At 43.5% G+C, this 19,310-nt stretch overlaps 1 protein-coding gene across 2 annotated transcripts in view; it reads right to left on the bottom strand.

Moving 5' to 3' along the window:
* Positions 1 to 3,410: 3,410 nt before the first annotated feature.
* Positions 3,411 to 19,310, bottom strand: part of LOC122557065 (FERM domain-containing protein 7-like) — a 66,096-nt gene continuing 50,196 nt past the window's right edge. For both annotated transcript variants that reach the window (XM_043704335.1, XM_043704334.1), the window contains exons 8-13: positions 14,101 to 14,248; positions 12,341 to 12,436; positions 12,081 to 12,247; positions 8,066 to 8,134; positions 6,568 to 6,631; positions 3,411 to 5,084 (exon numbers count right to left, since the gene is read on the bottom strand). In XM_043704335.1, the coding sequence (XP_043560270.1) occupies positions 4,107 to 5,084; positions 6,568 to 6,631; positions 8,066 to 8,134; positions 12,081 to 12,247; positions 12,341 to 12,436; positions 14,101 to 14,248 (1,522 nt within the window). In that variant the 3' untranslated portion in view covers positions 3,411 to 4,106. The remainder of the gene's footprint in view (positions 5,085 to 6,567; positions 6,632 to 8,065; positions 8,135 to 12,080; positions 12,248 to 12,340; positions 12,437 to 14,100; positions 14,249 to 19,310) is intronic.

Here is a 19,310-nt window from a genome sequence, read left to right as displayed (position 1 = left end):
GAAATTCCAAAATTGGGCAAATGGCAGCCAGGGACCCATTCAATAACACCCTTTGGTGACCCTGTATGGGGTTTGCATATTCTTCCCGTGTTTGCATGGGTTTCCTCCCACAGTCCAAAGATGTGCAGGTTAGGTGGATTGGCCATCTGAATGTGGAGTTAAGGGGTGGGGTGGGGGGAGTGGCTGAGTCGAGTCGGGTGCCCTTCGGGATGTCGGTGTGATCTTTATAGGCCCAATGGCTTGTTTGCACGCTGTAAGACTTCCATGCTTCTCGTACATTCACTTCTTTATGATGGAGAATCTGTTCAAAACTTTATTGCAAACATTATTATAAGCTGTTAGCTTGATTGTAGTAACCACATTTCTGAGTCAGAAGTTGCAGGTTCAAGTCCCATTCCAGAAATCTGAGCAGGTCATCTCCATTGCTTTCCTGCTCGATACTGAGGGAGCGCTGCACTGTCAGAAGTACACTGAATACAAGATTAAACCTCTCGGGTAGATGGTAACACACACCATGGTGTTATTTCAATGAAATAATTATCATTGAAACAACTGCAAAAAAAGATATTTGGTCATTATCAAGTTGGTGGGAGCTTGCTGTGCACAGATTGGTTGCTAGATTTCTCCATCAACAGTACAACACATTGGGAGATCTGTGATTAGATTAGATTCTCTACAGTGTGGAAACAGGCCCTTCGGCCCAACAACTCCACACTGACCCTCAGAAGAGTAACCCACCCAGACCCATTTCCCTCTGACTAATGCACCTAACACTATGGGCAATTTAGCATGGCCAATTCACCGAATTTCCAGGAGGAAACCGGAGCACTCAGAGGAAACCCATGCAGACACCGGAAGAACGTGCAAACCGCACACACACACACAATCGCCTGAGGCAAGAATCGAACCTGGGTCCCTGGTGCTGTGAGGCAACAGTGCTAACCACTGAGCTACCGTGCGTGATCTTAACTGAAATGTAATGACTGTAATTTTATGAGCTGAAAATCTCTATGGCAACAGTAGAATCTGAGTCAGGATGAGGAACAATCCAACAATGTTACAATCACTTGAACAGATCTAGCTTTTTTTGTATTAAACTTAATTGAGTTTGCATTCTTGGGGCAATTGGAGCTTTCACTCTATGGAACATTGATAGAGTATCTTTAAGGGATGTGTAAAAATCGCAACTCCCAAAGACAGAGGAAGAAAAGCAGCAAAAGTTTCAAATAAGCCCGAAGAGATGCTGGATGCGGATGGCCAAACCAATGGTCGTGGCACAAAGTTTATACAATATCATTCACAAAAAGAAACCTCAAGCCAATTTAATGGTAATCTTGTCCCTCTGAAACTCTGTCCCACACTCATCAGTCAAGCACTCTGCATTATGTTAGAATGAATATGCCAATCTTATTATGACATCTTGTACAAGCAAGTTTATTAAATATTTTCTTCAACACATTAATGGATTCTATGAAGCACATTTCCTGAGAAGGGGAGAAAAACAGAATCTTCCATCCTATTTTATCTGACTGTATCCTTTCCAATGATGTTGTTTGGGACTGGCTGGATTGCTCTGCAGAGAACTGGAATAGTCTCAATGGGCCAAATGACTCCCCTGCCACAACAACTAATCAAGTTTTGGCAAAATACAGTACTGCATACACCTAATACAGGGTTCCATCATTACAGTGCTCTCTGTACACTTACGTACGTGGGATACAACTCAGCTGGTCAATTGCAGTTATATTACAGTGTTCGCACAGATACAGTCATTTAACAATGGTTGCAAATGCGAGTTTAGCTGAGGACTCTGTTTGCACGTTATAACTAGGACTGTGACACTGCCACCGGAGTTTATCCTGCAAAGCTTCAGGTTTTCAGCAGGGGGAGTACAACATTTGTGATGAGGCATTTTCTTTGGAATTTTTGTAGGCCCATATGCTCTGTCATGGCCACATCATCTGAGATGTGTTAAACTAATAGGCCCTTTACTTGGAAAAACTAACCTGAAATTTGGATATTCATATTGACAAAATGTATTCCATTAGGTGAGGTGAACTCATTTTGAGTTTTTTTTCCAGACAGGGACTAATGTCATGTTGTGACCCAGTGTGATTGGCACAGTGACTCAGAGGTTAGCACTGCTGCCTGAGTGCTAGAAAACTGAGTTCAACTCCACCCTCGGGCGACTGCGCCATTTCCACACAGATATTCTCACTGTGCCTATGTGGGTTGCTTCCCACAGTCCAAATATGTGTAGGTTGGGTGGATTGGCCATGCTAAACCTCCCCATAATGTCCAGGAACGTGCAGGGTAGGTGGATTGGCCAATGGAAACACAGGGTCACAGGGACAGTCCGGGGTGGGTCTGGGTGGAATGCTCTTCAGAGGGGCAGTGTAGACTTTATGTGCCAAATGGTCTGCTTCCACATTGTAGGGATACTATGATTCTGACATGACTCTGGAAAATAAAATGTACGTGGTTTTTCCAGATGTTAGTGACAGTCCTTTCCATTTTAATTGTTCATTAGATTTGATGGCCCACGATGATTGACGTTCAAATAAAGATATTCAGGAGGCTAGTCAAGACAGGAATATTCATGGTCTTCATTGTATATCAATTATCTGGCATCACCCGATTAGGTGGGCCCTGATTACGCCATTATTGTTGTCACATGACTGAAATTAATTTGAGATGGCCATGGATAGTCCATTAAGTCAGTCTGGGATGTGAAGGCCAAAGGAAAGCTATCTCTAGCCCAATACAAGGGAGGAAACTGCCTCAAGGGTCAACATAAACAGAGAATTGGGGTTTGTTTGCTTTACCTTCCAGAACATGATTATAATTACAAGAGCCTTGACCTTGTCTGAAAAGCCAGAAGTTTATTGCTGTTTGGGGTGAACCCATGTGACTACTTCACCAGAAACCTGTGGCCTTCGTTTCTCCCCGAGATACTGTGAGAGAATTTTTCAATGTTTCAACTATTTTCTTGAGAACTGATTGGAAATTACCTTTTATTTCTAATTTTTTGACTAATTTAAGTGGAAGTTGCACCTTTCAAAATCATCTTTTCTTATAAATTTCTGAGGACATCCAAAATATGGTCGTTGAGGGTTTGTTATGATTACATTTCAGGTGTTTTCTGAAATAAACATTTATCCTTTCTTTTGATATAAATTTGCCAGAAAGACTGCTTTGTGTTTATTAGTTAAAATTATAGCGCTCAAGGAATTAAAGCATTATTTCTGTAAAACTGCGTCCTAATTCAGCACACAGAAAGATGAGAAAATGAATAGAATGATCCCATAGGGTGGTGCGGTGGCTCAATAGTCAGCACTGTTGCCTCACAGTGTCAGGGGCCTGAAGGTTTTGCACATTCTCTGTGTGTTTGCATGGGTTTCTAGGATGGACGGGTTAGGTCTGGGTGGGATGCTCTTCAGAAGGTCAGGGTGGATTCAATGGGTTGAATGGCCTGCTTTCACACTAAAAGGATTTCTATTATCACTCACTATCAATAAGGTTGTATTACACAAATGTCGTTACAGCCTGCATTGAGGTAGCCCTGGAGGTATACCTGACATCTACCATGCAATACATTTCCACAGCTTTTATCTGTGCCATAGCCTTTAATATTTCTCTAGAACATGTTTGTGGCAGCATTAGAGAGGGACTGAATATAACTTGCATAACTACCATGAATGATGCTAAACCTGTTACATTAGCAACAGACACCACTACCTTCAAGTCAATAGTAATGCTAGTTAATTAACTAAGTCTTCTCATAAAAGGAGCAATAACATTAGATTTTTAACAGAGGAGAACAATGTTCTTGATGGACAAGTTACCATCAGACAGTAGATGAGTGAATTGTTTAAATGACCAATATTGTCCATAAACTACATGGAGTGTGCCCTTCACAGTAGACAACATAGTAATGAAAGAGAGATCAGGGAGAGTCCAACACACAATCTCACAGTTCAGGTCATTGTCTTATGGAGATGCTGACAGAACTCCAACAACAGTCAACTTGTGGTCATGGTGATGGCAATGACAATAGTTGGATTGGTGACAGGACGAGGAAGCTGTGTAGCTGGGTCGACCCCAGGCTAAATGAAGTCAGTGTAGATCGTCAGGTGTCTGAGCTTGTCAGCACAATTTGGATCGAGTGAAGCCGCTTCATCTAACTGGAGGCAGGCTGAGGAAAACCGACCTCCTTTCAGTGCTGAGGATCGCAGAGCTTTGCCGAAAAGACGAGGATGGAAGTAGGGGCTGATTATTTCCGAGTCTGAGTCGCTGGACTCCGTGCCACTGCTGATGTATCGTTCTGTTGTCTGCAGGACCTCTCTGCGTTGTAGCATCCCGTGCACTGGATGCACAGGACTCAGTTTACTGAGAGCCTGTCTCCGACCCAAGGGCAACAAGTGAGACAGGGGCCTTAACTCTGGCACATGGACTAGGCCGAGGGTCTTCACATCCGATTGGCTGCGTGACCTTTTGGAAGGCAGTAGACTGTCATCCTGTTGGTTGTCCTCCTCCTTCACTGCATTCAGAGTGTTGCCATAGCTACCCCTCATCACAGCCCGCTGGTAGAACCCATAATTGGCTAAGAAGCTGGAAGCGGGTAAGCTGACTGGGCGAGCTACACCCGAAAGTCTAACAATTTCTTCATCCGTTGACATGTGCTGCGTCGGTTGGAGAGATCCATCCATTAAAGTGTCTGAATTCGGGAAATTATCACTGATGCATTGGCTCCCTATTGTGAACTTGGGTGCGTTCCCACGTGTTAACTCTGCTGCATCAGTGTCCTTCCTGGTACGGTTAGTCAGAAACTGTAACCTGCTTTTTTGCAGGTGCACCAGATCCTTCTTGGTCCCAGTGTCACTGATGGAAGGAATGGAGACATTGCGGCTGGAGAGAGGTTCTGATGCTGGGTCCGCCTCGGGCTTGGACCTCTCCAGTTCAGTGCTAAACACAATCTCCACTGCCGACTCCTTCCTCCATCTCTGTGCTGCCTTTGGCTCCATCTTATCCTGGATGTTTCCTGGTTGCCCAATGCCCTGAAGGTCATGTGGCAATCCCTTGACCTGAATAAGACACAATATAATTCTTCAGAGGTTATCAATGAAGCAGAGTGATTTGAGGCGGAGGGAAGGGATTGATCTTGACTTTGTGTGTTAGTGTAAATGGGTCACCATAAGTAACCATAACCATAAGTTGGCAGCCTGTTCAATAGGAACTAACAGGGAGTAATGGAAAGTGGGCTGCTGACTCACTGTCACCCATTTTGCAAAATCATACAGTATTGTGCTCAATAAACACAAACATTAAGCGAAATAAACACTATTTTATGATTAAGAGATGGGCATGGTGATTATACCCATCTGCAGAATTGTCCACATTTGCATTCAGAAACTTCTGCAAACCAAACCTGAACAATTACGTTCTAAAAAGGGGCCAGTTTTAAGTAGGAGTGAATCACACACAATGATATGGCCAATGTTATACCCACATCCATCCACACTTGCAGATGAGAAAATTGCTACTCACAAAGCTGCCCATGTCTCCCATTCTCAAATATAATCATCCTCCCAATTGCACTTCCTCAGTGATATACTCATGATCTTTAGATAGAGCAGAATTGAAAAGAATCTAATCCTTCTGGTCTTTTGGGATAAAAGAAAATCCTCAATGACCTGGTCTGAAGGCATTGGAATTTACAATGAAAATGGAAAAGCTTCTTTGACGGCAGCATGTTACTGTTGTACTGGATGGACAAAGGCTCAAAGAGGTGTCTCTGGGTCCTGTTATCTTGTCTACACTGATCTTTGCTCAGTTTGTAAACCTGAATTCCTGAACATATAGTCATGGTCGTACAGCACAGAAACAGACACTTCAGTCCAACCAGAACATGCTGAACATAATCCCAAACTAAACTAGTTCCACCTGCCTGCTCCTGGCCCATATCCATCTAAACCTTTCTAATTCATGTACTTATCTAAGTGTCCTTTAAATGTTGTAACTGTACACATAGCTAGCACTTCCTCTGGGAGTTTATTCCACACGCAAACCACCCTCTATGTAAAACATTTGCCCCTCATGTCTTTAAAATTTCTCTCCATTCACCTTATAACTATGTCCTCTAGTCTTGAAATCCCCCATCCTTGGGAAGAGACACCCACCATTAACCCTAACACTGGTAGAATGAAAGCAATGCATGTTTCTTTGGGTTTAATTTCAAGTTTGTACCCAAGAACAAAAGCTTTGGCCCAATTTGGCTCTTACACTGAAGTTACAGTATGACAGAAACTCAATGCATCAGAATCTGATCTGGCTATTTGATCTTTGATCTTTGAAGAAGGGCTTATGCCTGAAACGTCAATTCTCCTGCACCTTGGATGCTGCCTGACCTGCTGTGCTTTTCCAGCAACACATTTTTCAACTCTGATCTCCAGCATCTGCAGTCCTCACTTTCTCCTGTTTGATCTTTTAGTCATGATTTTTGAAGCAATTTATTAATACAAGAGTGAATTGAGAACACAGTCATTTTAGAATCATTACATCACTGACCTGTAACCCCAGCTCAAGGCCTGTTCCTGATGAATCTTCCTCAGATTGTACATTACCAGGCCTCCTGAAAAGCACCGATGAAAAGACAAACAGCATCATAAAGGCACAGCATTCAAATAAACATCATGCCCTCCCCTTTTTCAAAATAATTCCATAGGATCTTTAATGTTCATTTGAGAGGGGAGATAGATCCTCTGTCTATCTTCCCATCTGAAGGATGTACCATTAACAGAGCAGCAGTCCCTCAGCGCTGCACTGGAGGGCCAGACGGGAATACTGTCTCACATTTTGGAAGTTTTGAATGGAAAGCTATCTGTCTCAGAGGTTAAAAATCACACCACACCAGGTTATAGTCCAACAGGCTTATTTGGAAGCACTAGCTTTCGGAGCACTGCTCCTTCACCAGGTGATTTTTAATTTTGGCCGCCCCAGTCCATCACCAGCACCTCCAAGCCATATCTCAGAGGTGAGAAGTCAACGTAAGTGGCTAAGGTGACGTTTACTTGAGGGATGAACGTCGGACAATGGTGTTTGCAACAAGATCCCTGATCCATCCCTGACCTTGAAGGATTTGTCTTTGTTCCACCTGAGACTCAGTAAGTATGAATCCTTCAAATGTTACACAGCCAGTTCAAATATCTCCCAATTCCACAATCTTCTGACTCAGGACAAACTGACACTACACACATCGAAGTTCATAGAAATGTGGAAGCAGGCCATTCAGCCCATTCTAATCCTCCAAACAGCATCCCGCCCAAATCCATCTCCTATCTGCAACCTTGAATTTTCTATGGTCAATCCACCTTACCTGCACAGCTTTGGACTATGGGAGGAAACCGGAGCATCCGGTCGAAACCCACGCAGACAAGGGGAGAATGCGCAAACTCCACACAGAGAGTCGCCCAAGGCTGGAATCGAACCCAGATCCCTGGGTCCGTGAGGGTGAAGTGCTCATCACTGAGCCACCCTATTACAATTGACAGACCATTATAATCTAAAGAGGAGCAAACACCAACCAGAGAGTAAGGAAGGTAGAACTCACCATCACCTGGTGTATTTGAACCAGAACAAATGGCTTTAAGGTAAGCAGATGAATGAGAAAGAAAGAGCAGGATATGGTGATAAGTTGTGATGAATAAAGTTGATACAGGGAGGGTCATGTGGAGCCTCGCTGTGCTGAATGGATTGACCTAGTTCAGTGATCAGCACAATATTAAAATCAAAAATCACACAACACCAGGTTTTAATCCAACAGGTTTATTTGGAAGTACAAGCTTTCGGAGCACTGCTCATTCATCAGGTAGCTACCTGACTAAGGAGCATCGCTCCGAAAGCTTGTGCTTCCAAATAAACCTGTTGGACTATAATCTGGTGTCGTCTGATTTTTAACTTTGTCCACCCCAGTCTAACACTGGCATCTCCACTTCCACATCATAATGTTATGTAGGAAATAAGCGATGATCCTGAATTTTGAGACAGACAGTGTCTTGAACATTACCTTTCAAATGGCACTTTCTTAAAATCTCCTTTGCTAAGATACTCAGCCAGTTGCTTTTGCGTTCTTCCACTGAAATAAGAGAGAAAAGTTAAAGAAAGAATTTCTCTTTATATATCGCCTTTCATGACCTAGGTATACTTTGTTTGAACATCTTTGTGCACATCAAACTCTCAAAGAAATGTGAATAATAAAGAGACCTTCTGTTTTCATGATTCTGCCTCAGAGGAAAATAATAGGCAGGATGGCAGGGAGAGCTCATAGAATCACAGAATCCCTATAGGACGGATAGAGGTCCTTTGGCCCATCGAACCTACACTGCGGTCCCAGTACTATCCATGCGGTACCCCATTGGTCACTGCCTGCCTTTCCGAAATGGAGCTGTTTATCACTACTCTTTGTTTCCTATCAGCCAACCAACTTTCAATCCAAGTTAGTACTTTGCCCCCAATACCATGCGCCCTAATTTTGCTCACTAACCTCCTATGTGGGACTTTATCAAAAACTTTCTGAAAGTCCAGGTACACTACATCTACTGGATCTCCCTCGTCCATCTTCAGAGTTACATACTCAAAAAATTCCAGAAGATTAGTCAAGCATGATTTCCTCTTCATAAATCCATGCTGACTCTGACCTATCCTGTTACTGCTATCCAGATGTGTCGTAATTTCATCCTTTATAATAGACTCCAGCACCCGATGTGGCCTCCTCTATACTGGGGAGACAGGCCGCCTACTTGCTGAGCGTTTCAGAGAACACCTCTGGGACACCCGGACCAACCAACCCAACCACCCTGTAGCTCAACATTTCAATTCCCCCTCCCACTCCACCAAGGATATGCAGGTCTTTGGACCCCTCCATCGTCAGACCACAGCGAAACAACGGTTGGAGGAAGAACGCCTCATCATCCGCCTAAATTTTAGTCTTAACCATTTTTTTGCTTTTCACGTACCTAAAAAAACTTTTACTATCCTCCTTTATATTATTGGCCAGTTTACCTTCGTACCTCATTTTTTCTCTGCGTATTTCCTTCTTAGTAATCCTCTGTTGTTCTTTAAAAGCTTCCCAGTCCTCCGTTTTCCCACTTATCTTTGCTATGTTATACTTTTTCTCTTTTAACTTTATATGTTTCTTAACTTCCCTCGTCAGCCACTTATTGTGGCTGATGAGTTCACTTGAAAGTTCACTTTAAGTTCACTTGAAAGGGCAGACAATGCTTTGGTTTAATATGTCTCCTGAAAGACATTTCAGTGATGTACTGAGAGAGTGTTAACCTGGATCATATACAATCATAAAAATTTACAATACAGAAGGAGGTTATTTGACCCATCTTGTCAGCATTGGCTCTTGAAAGAGCTACCCAGCTAGTCCCACTCTCCAGCTCTCTAACTTCACCATTTTCAAATACATATTTAAAAATTCTCTTTTAAAACCTCCCATGGAATCTGCCTCCACCATTCTGTCAGCCAGTGCATTCCAAATCCTGACAACTCTCTAACAAAAAAAGTTTCCCCTCATCTCACTCCTAGTTCTCTTGCTGACAATCTTGAAACTGTGAACCCTAGTTACTAATATACCAACTTGTGGAACCAGAATATCCTTCTTTACCCTGTCAAAATTCTTCACAATTTTGAACACCTCATAATGTCACCTCTTAATCTTTTCTACTCCAAGGACAAATAGCCCAATTTCTCTAATCTTTCCTTGCATCTAAAATCCTTAATTCCTGGGATCATTCTAGTAAATCACCTTTGCACTCTCTTCAGGGCTTTAACATTCTTTCCTTAACATCCAGAACTGAACACAATACTCCAACTGTGGTCTGACCAATGATTTGTCGAGGTTTTAAACTATATGCCTCTACTTATAAACCCAAAGATCCTATAAATCTTCTGAACAACTCTTTCAACTTACCTGGCCACCTTCAGAGATTCATGCATGTGAACCCCACTGGTCCTGTACTCCCCTCAAAGTTGTACAATTGAGCCTGTATAGTTTTTCTGTGTTTGTTCTACCAAAATGCATTACCTCACATTTCTCTGCATTGAAATTCATCTACTAGATGTTTGCCCATTTTGCCAATTTGTCAATGTCCCTCTGAAGTCACTCAGCATCATCCTCACAATTTACTATTCTCTCTCACTTAGTATCATCTGCAAAGTTCAAGATTTTGCTCTCAACACCCATCTTCAAATCACTTATATAAATCAGAAAAAAACGAAGGTGCCACACCCAAGTCTTGGAGAACACCAATTTCAACTCGAACCCAATCTGAGAAATGCCCATTAATACCTACCATCTGTTTGCTGTCTTTTAGCCAACTTCCAATCCATGCTGCTAAGCACCCATCAATCCCAATCATTTTTAACTTTCTAACCAACCTGCCATGTCACTCCCTTTCAAATGCTTTCTGAATATCCAAATATTCAACATCCACAGCACCACCCTCAGCCACTGCCTGTGTCACCTCGTCAAAGAAAATATGAATTTGGCTGCGGTTGTTATCCCCTAAGAGGCCATTCTCCTCAACAGTATCCAAAATGGTATATCTGTTTTCCAGGGGGATAGCCACAGGAGATTACTGCACTGCCTGCTTTGATCTCCTGCTCTATCTGGTGGTCACCCCATTCTCTTCCTGCCTGTGGAGTTTGAGTCTGTCGTGTGACCACCTCTCTATATCTACTATCCATGATACTCTCCACCTTGCACATGCTCCACAGTATCCCCAGACAGTGTCCCCAGTGTCCAGAAACTCAGGCTTCCAGGGGGCTGCAGCTGGAGACACATCTTGCACACTTTTCAATGAGATCTCCCCTCATCCTTCTAAATTCCACTGAGTACAGACCCAGAGACCTCAACTGCTCCTCATGTGACAAACCCTTCATCCCTGGGATCATTCTTGTAAACATCCTCTGGACCTCCCTCCAATGCCAGCACATCCTTCCTTAGTTATGGGGCCCAAAACTGCTCACAATATTCCAAGTGTGGCCTGACCAAAGCCAGCTTCAGCAGTGCACCTCTGCTCTAGTATTCTAGCCCTCATGAAATGTATGCTAACATTACATTTGACTTCCTAAATGCTGACCGAATCTGAATGCTAACCTCTAAGAGAAACCTGAACTAGTACTTCTAAATCCCTCTGTGCTTCATTTCCCTGTTTAGAAATAGTCCACAACTCTATTCTTCTTACCAAACCATAACCTCACACTTTCTCTCATTGTATTCCATCTGCCACTTATTTGCAGAATGGGGAGTGGCTTGGAGGGGAACTTGTACTGTTTCAATGTATCTGCTGCCCATCTTGTTCCAGATGAAAGTGGTCGTGGGTTTGGAAGGTGCTGTCTGCTCCCTGAATTTCTGCAGTGCATCTTGTAGATGGTACACACCACTGCTACTGAGCACTCAACAGAGCTGGAAGCTGGACCCAAAGTGTGTGATACATGTTAAAAGACTGTGAATAAACCTGATACATCAAACCAGTATAATCTTTGCACAGGTCTGAAATGTAAACTTTATTACATATCTGACTTTCAGGAGTGGGACTTGAACTGTAGCTGGGGCAGCATGGTGGCTCAGTGGTTAGCACTGCTGCCTCACAGCACAGGGATCCAGGTTTGATTCCAGCCTCGGGTGACTGACTGTGTGGAGTTTGCATATTCTCTCTGTGTCTGCGTGGGTTTCCTCCGAGTGCACCGGTTTCCTCCCACAGTCCAAAGATGTGCGGGTCGGGTGAATTGGCCATGCTAAATTGCCCACTGTGTTAGGTGCATTAATCAGAGGGAAATGGGTCTGGGTGGGTTACTCTTTGGAGGGTCGGTGTGGACTTGTTGGGCCAAAGGGCCTGTTTCCACATCGTAGGGAATCTAATCTAACCCAATCTGAGGCAAAAGCATATGTCTGATATTACAAAATGAGACTTGTTCTTGAGCAATTGATTTCAACTTCAGTAAATAATGAGGTACTTCAGTGCAACAAGGAACATTATACCTGGGGAGAATTCTCCACAGTACCCCTGTACCTGTATCGAAAGTTGGATCCTTTGCTGTAAAGAATGGGCTTGGGTTTTGATCTGGGTTCTTCAGGAAGCCTAAAGAAAGCATGATATTCAACACAGGTCTTCCAGAAGTGCTTGCACGCATTACGACTTGCCATCAGGAATTCCAAGGAGTCCTTGCATGAGGCGGTCTGTCATTGTTGGACAGAGAAAATGTTATTAGACAAAGAATCACTTGATGCATGCTAATGTCAAGCAATGATGGAAGTAAAAGCAAACCTTACAAAAATGTTGGAATGGAGCTTGATAAAGAAATGTTTCTTCTTAAAACTCAGTTTGCGTATTTTGGCCCAGTTGAATGTATTGATCTTTGTCTTGCCCTGGAATGAGAGTTGGAACTTTAAATCTAACCTATCACACCAACAACTTGTATTTGTAAAAGACCTTTGTTGTAGTCAAACTCCCTGGGTACTTCAGTGCAGCTTAGCGAGGTAATTAGACACAGGTGACTGAACATTTTGGCAAAGAGGTAGATTTTGAGCAGACATACAGTCATAATACTTACAGAGTTGGACAGTCCAGAAACAAACCCTTCAGTCCACCTTGTCCATGCCAACCAGAAATCCTAATTTAATCTAGTCCCATTTGCCAGCATTTGGCCCATAACCCTCTAAGGGTAAAAACAATGACTGCAGATGCTGGAAATCAGAGTCTAGATTAGAATGGCGCTGGAAAAACACAGCAGTTCAGGCAGCATCCGAGGAGCAGTAAAATCGACTTTTCGGGCAAAAGCCCTTTCCTGATGAAGGGCTTTTGCCCGAAACGCCGATTTTACTGCTCCTTGGATGCTGCCTGAACTGCTGTGTTTAACCAGCACCACTCTAATCTAGACACCATATCCCTCTAAACCTTTCCATTCATAATCCCATCCAGATGCCTTTTAAATGTTGTAATTTTACCCACTCCCACCACCTCCTCTCGCAACGCATTCCATGCACGCACCATCCTCTGCCTGAAAAAGTTGCCCCTCTTTCCCTTCTTACCTGAAACCTATGGCCTCTAGTTTTGAACTCCCCTGCCCTGAGGAAAACCCCTTGACTATTCACCCTATCCATGCCTCTCATAATCTTATAAACCTCTAGAAAGTCAACCCTCAGCGCCTACAGCACCAGGGAAAATAGCCCCAGCCTATTCAGCCTCTCGCCATAGCTCCATCCCTCCAATCCCAGCAACATGCTTGTAAGTATTTTCTGAAACATTTAAAGTTGAACAACATTCTTCCTATAGCCGGAGACCTGAATTGTGTGCATTATTCCAAAAATGGCTGAACCAATTTCCTGTACAACTGTCACATGACATCCCAACTCCAATACTCAATGCACTTAAATTGAGAAGAGAGAGTTGTGTGGGACAAAAGCTGTGTGAACTTACAAATTGGGAAGTAGACCACTCAGCCCTTTGACTGCTCTGCCATTCAATGTCGTCATGGCAATTTGATTACTCCTCTGCCCCTCATAACCTTTCATCTTTTGCTTGTCAATGATTTAGAGAGGGAACTTTGGCATTTACAGATGAAGGCAGAGCCACTGTCATGTGAAGAAATAAGGGATGAATAACAGACTAGAATTAAAAGGCTATTTTCAATGGGTTGTAAGCTTGGGATGTGAGAAGCTAACACTGAGCATTGCAGGTTCACAGCAGCTGAATGTATCAGCATGGGTTCCAGTGATGTTTTGGCCATCTCAACTCAAAATTTATGATTGGTCCTTGTTGGATAACAGGAAAACATGACATTTTCTTTCCATGGGACTCTAGGATCTGTGCCAGTGTTTAAGAATCCAACCATGTCTGATTCATCTGGTTTCCATGAAAATTGACCTTGGCTACAAATAGCCTGAACAGAAAGCTACTCTACATAATGAAACACAGGAACATCTAACGTAACAATAATGACATTCTGGTCAGAGACTCAAGGCAATTCATGTCACATGTGAGGTACTTTTCTCTTCAAAATAATTTACACCATTCACTGGGTTTAACCTACCTGAAAGACCAATATGCCCATATGTAAAACAGCCAGATTGATCTGTGTTCCTTCACCATCATTGGCTGGATGGAGCCTGACACCATACATCTCCAGTTTCCGTGCCGTGTCAAGAAGGCGAAGGTCAGAGGTCGCTGAGGTCAACCCTCTGTGCAAAGATCAAATGTTTATTCATCAACAATGAGCAAAGTGCCTCGCTATGACCTACAGAAATCCTGAAGTTTTGGGATTGCCTGTTGCAAATAGAATATTACACGCAAAATAGATTGATTAGATTACCTACACTATGGAACAGGCCCTTCAGTCAAACAAGTCCACACTGACCCACTGAAGAATAACCCACCCAGACCCATTCCCCTACCCTATATTTACCCCTGACTAATGCACCTAACTCCTCGGCAATTTAGCATGGCCAATTCACCTGACCTGCACATCTTTGGACTGTGGGAGGAAACCGGAGCACCCGGAGGAAGCCCACGCGGACACGGGAAGAATGTGCAAACTCTGCACAGACAGTCGCCTGAGGCAGGAATTGAACCCGGGTCCCTGACGCTGTGAGGCAGCAGTGCTAACCACTGAGCCACCGTGCTTTCCCCCATGGGTTTGAAAGTTATGACCATTCCACATCCAAGCTCGATCGAAATGTTTTGTGTGTGTATTGACCTAGTAAACAGGACAATACAATTTTGGTGAGGCAGAGAGGATTTCTGTCAGTTCATGCTCAGATGTGGCTGTAAATTATAAGGTCAGTCTTTATAGGCCATCCCTAGTCACCTTCGAAAGTTGAAGCCAGGACTTCCTGTGAAGTGAATATGGAGGTGCTTCCAATTTTTAATTCATTATGAGATGCCTCACTGACAGGGCCAAAATATTGGCTTATTCTGAATTACCCTTGAAAACATGGTGATGAACTACCTTCTAGAACCATCTGGTGCATGTATACACCAGAGCTGTTAGGGACAGAGTTACAGAATTTTGACCCAGTGACAGTGAAGGAACGACGACTTGGTTCTCAGTCAGGATGCTGTGGGACATGGAGGGGACATTCATGTGCCATTGAATGTCAAGGGAGATAGATAAATTCTCTCCTTCGGAGTTCTTCATTGCCGGACACTTGTGTGGCATGGATGTTATTTGCCACATATCAGCTCAAGTTTGAATATTTTTCAGGTCTTGCTGCAAATGAACTTGGACTGCTGCTACAGCTGAGGAACTGCAAATGGTTCTGAACATTGTGCAATCATCAAGAATCACATCCACTTCTGATCTAATGGTGTAGGACTTTCATGAAGCAGGTGAAGATGGTTGAGGCTAAGGCACTATCCTGAGGGGGTCCTGCAGACCTGCACTGGACTGAGATGACTAACCTCCACCATCCAGAAGCATTGTATGTGCCTGAAATGTTTGACACACTTTGCACTTTGAATTCTGCCTTCACTGGAAGTCATCATCATCATGACTGAGGAGGGGATTGTGTGCAAGGCATAGTTCCTGAATAGAAACAAGGTATTCCCTTTCAGCTTTTAGAGGGAGCAGATATATTTGTACCAGCTCCCTGAATTCCTGATAATCATGCTTGACCAAATTGAAGTGTAATTATTTTGATCCCAAGAGCATTTTTGATCCCTAATACCAATCTGTTCACATTCTACAATGGTGTAACCTCCATCAATAATCACCAGACAGGGCCAAGATAAACAAAGACAAAGGAAAATTGGAGGCAGTGAACTATCAGAAACAGCCCTTACCGGGTACTACATACAGGTCCCATGTACAAATACCACAAGGTTCCAGCAGTGTTCATCAAAAAAAAACACCACAGTGGTTCAAAACTGAGCATGACCATGTGAAAAAAATTAAGAAAACCCAGGAGAAAAGAAGAAAAAAAGCCAAGCAAGTTATTTAGCGCTTTTACAGCATTACCACTTCAAGAAAACACAGGCAAGCAGTTACAATTGATTACGAAAAGGGAAAGAGAGCAGTTGATTCTCGAAGCAACAAAAAATCAAGCTTAGCACTCCAAATGCAAAACTTCATTTTGAAGTTGGTAAGAAGCACTGAGCAAGAGTGTGGGCTCGGAATGGAGAGTAAATCCAGCAACACTTAGAAAATGTAGAGATCCGAGTGAAGGAGGCTCTTTAGGGAGTATGTGAGTGCTTTAGGTAATAAGTTAGCAATCCTCACAGGAAAGGGGAATACATTTGTGAAAAACAGCACGATTACAAACAAAAAAGTGTCTTTTCATGTGAAATTAACAGGTAGAAGCATGGAAAAGCTACAAGTTACACTACAATACCACATACATAAGAGGGTTGAAAGTGTGTAGGTTGTTCACCATTAAACAGCGTCACTTTTGAACCTGTATGTGTATCACAATTTCAACTTCCTTAAGATAGTTGAAGGAGTTTGACCACCTCCAGAGAACAACTGGTCCAGAAATAAATGCTTTTTCAAGCAGCTAATCAAAGGGAAAGAAAATTGGATTTGCTAGATTCTTGACACAACCCAAAAATGGAAAGAATCTGTTGATATTTACTAATTGAGAAATGCTTCATATGTCCAAGAAGTCACCAGTATGCCAAAAAACACAACTAAACAAACAGCTTCAACAAGAACAAGAGTGACCAAAGCTGTGGAACTATTTACCATCATTATGTAATTACTCTATGACTCTATTTTTAGTTTGGGATCATATTCAGCATGAACTGGTTGGAATGAAGGGTGTGTTTCCATGCTATATGACTCTGTTTAGGGATATCCAGACCAAACTCCAATGAGTTAGTTGACAACACTTGCTTTGAACACTGCCAGAATTTCACAATCATGGACGATTTACTAATGGATGACAAAAGATTAGTCATTTCACTTTCCCTTCAGGAAGGTCGAATTAAAATTATTGTCAATAATAAATCAGAGATACTTAGGCATTGCCAGGTGTGCAAACAGGGCTCAGTCAATGATAAGATGGCCAAAGATCTGAAAAGAGACTGAAGGTTTCAAAACTCATTATGGAATTCATGAGCACAAAGCCAATCTGGAAAACATTCCTGTACATAGGAGTCAGATCAGCTTGTCTGATCTGCAACAAGTCAGAAGATAGAACGCAGCAAGGTTTGGAAAAGAAGCCAACGTTGAGAACAAGAATGAGCAGTACCATCCAAATGAGCTCATTTAGAAATCTTCAACAATATGTTGTTTAGGCAGCAGAACACTCTGATGGACAACTCGATACACTAAGACACTTCAATTCCGATCTCAAAGGTAGTGTTGAGTGAGCGACTGAGACTGTGAGGAAATCAATTTCATCCTAACTATGAAAGACAACTGAAGATGTCCAGAATCATCAACAACTCAAGGGAGATGAGCTGTAGGGAACTGGAGCTGGAGTTGGATGAACTTAGGATCATTCGGGAGGCAGAGGGGGTCATAGATCGGAGCTTTAGGGAAGTAGTAACTCCAAAGATTGCAGACAGATGGGTGACAGTGAGGGGGACTGGGAGGAAGCAGCCAGTGCAGGGACCCCCTGTGGCCATTCCCCTCAAGAACAAGTATACCGTTTTGGATACTTGTGGGGGGGACGACTTACCAGGGGTAAGCAATGGGGTTCAGGCCTCTTGCACGGAGCCTGTCCCCGTTGCTCAGAAGGGAAGGGTGGAGAAGAGCAGAGCAATAGTAATTGGGGACTCGATAGTTCGGGGCACAGATAGGCGGTTTTGCAGGGGCAAGAGAGATTCACGTTTGGTATGTTGCTTCCCAGGTGCAAGGGTACGTGACGTCTCTGATCGCGTTTTCCGGGTCCTTAAGGGGGACGGGGAGCAGCCCGAAGTCGTGGTCCACATTGGCACCAACGACATAGGTAGGAAGAGGGCTGAGGATGTTAGGCAGGCTTTCAGGGAGCTAGGTTGGAAGCTCAGAGTTAGAATGAACAGAGTTGTTCTCTCTGGTTTGTTACCGGTGCAATGTGATAGAGAGTAGAGGAATAGGGAGAGAGAACAGTTAAATGCGTGGCTACAGGGATGGTGCAGGAGGGAGGGATTCCAGTATCTGGATAACTGGGGTTCTTTCTGGGGAAGGTGGGACCTCTATAAACAGGATTGTCTGCACCTGAAGCTGAGGGGCACCAGTATCCTTGGTGGGAGGTTTGCTAGTGCTCTTGTGGGGGGGGTTTAAACTAACTCTGCAGGGGCATGGGAACCTAGACTGTAGCTTTAGGGTGCAGGACCTGGAGTGTAGGGAGGTTAGGAACCTGGCATCAATCTCAAAGGAGGGTGCCTGTAAACAGGAAAGTGGCTTGAAGTGTGTATACTTCAATGCAAGAAGTATACGAAATAAGGTAGGTGAACTTGCAGCGTGGGTTGGTACCTGGGATTTCGGAGGCTGTGGCTATTACGGAGACATGGGTAGAACAGGGACAGGATTGGCTGTTGCAGGTTCCAGGGTTTAAATGTTTTAGTAGGGTCAGAGGTGGAGGTAAAAGAGGGGGAGGTGTGGCATTGCTTGACAAAGATAGTATTACAGTGGTGGAAAGGACGATGGATGAGGACTTGCCATCTGAGGTAGTTTGGGCTGAGGTTAGGAATAGGAAAGGTGAGCTCACCCTGTTAGGAGTTTTTTACAGGCCCCCTAATAGTCCTAGAATCATTGAAGAAAGGATAGGGAAGGTGATTCAGGAGATGAGTGACAGTAATAGGGTGGTTGTTATGGGGGACTTTAACTTTCCTGATATTGATTGGGAAAGCTATAGCTCAAGTTCGTTAGATGGGTCAGTGTTTGTTCAATGTGTGCAGGAGAGTTTCCTGACACAATATGTAGACAGGCCAACAAGAGGTGAGGCCATACTGGATTTGGTTCTGGGTAACGAACCAGGCCAGGTGTTAGAATTAGAGGTAGGTGAGCACTTTGGGGATAGTGACCATAATTCGGTGATTTTTACTCTCATGATGGAGAGGGATAAGTGTGTACTACAAGGCAAGAGTTATAGCTGGGGTCAGGGAAATTATGATGCGGTGAGGCATGACTTAGGATGCGTGGCTTGGAAAAGTAGACTCCAAGGCAAGAGTGTAAATGATATGTGGAGCTTGTACAAGGAGCAACTATTGAGTGTCCTTGATAATTATGTACCTGTCAGGCAGGGAGGAAAGGGTCGTGCGAGGGAGCCGTGGTTTAATAAGGAATTGGAATCCCTTGTTAAATGAAAGAGGGCGGCCTAT

This window comes from Chiloscyllium plagiosum, chromosome 15 (genome assembly GCF_004010195.1).
Source record: "Chiloscyllium plagiosum isolate BGI_BamShark_2017 chromosome 15, ASM401019v2, whole genome shotgun sequence".
NCBI lineage: Eukaryota > Metazoa > Chordata > Chondrichthyes > Orectolobiformes > Hemiscylliidae > Chiloscyllium > Chiloscyllium plagiosum.
The sequence above is the reverse complement of the archived record's forward strand: the minus strand, read 5'-3'. Positions and strand labels throughout refer to the sequence as shown.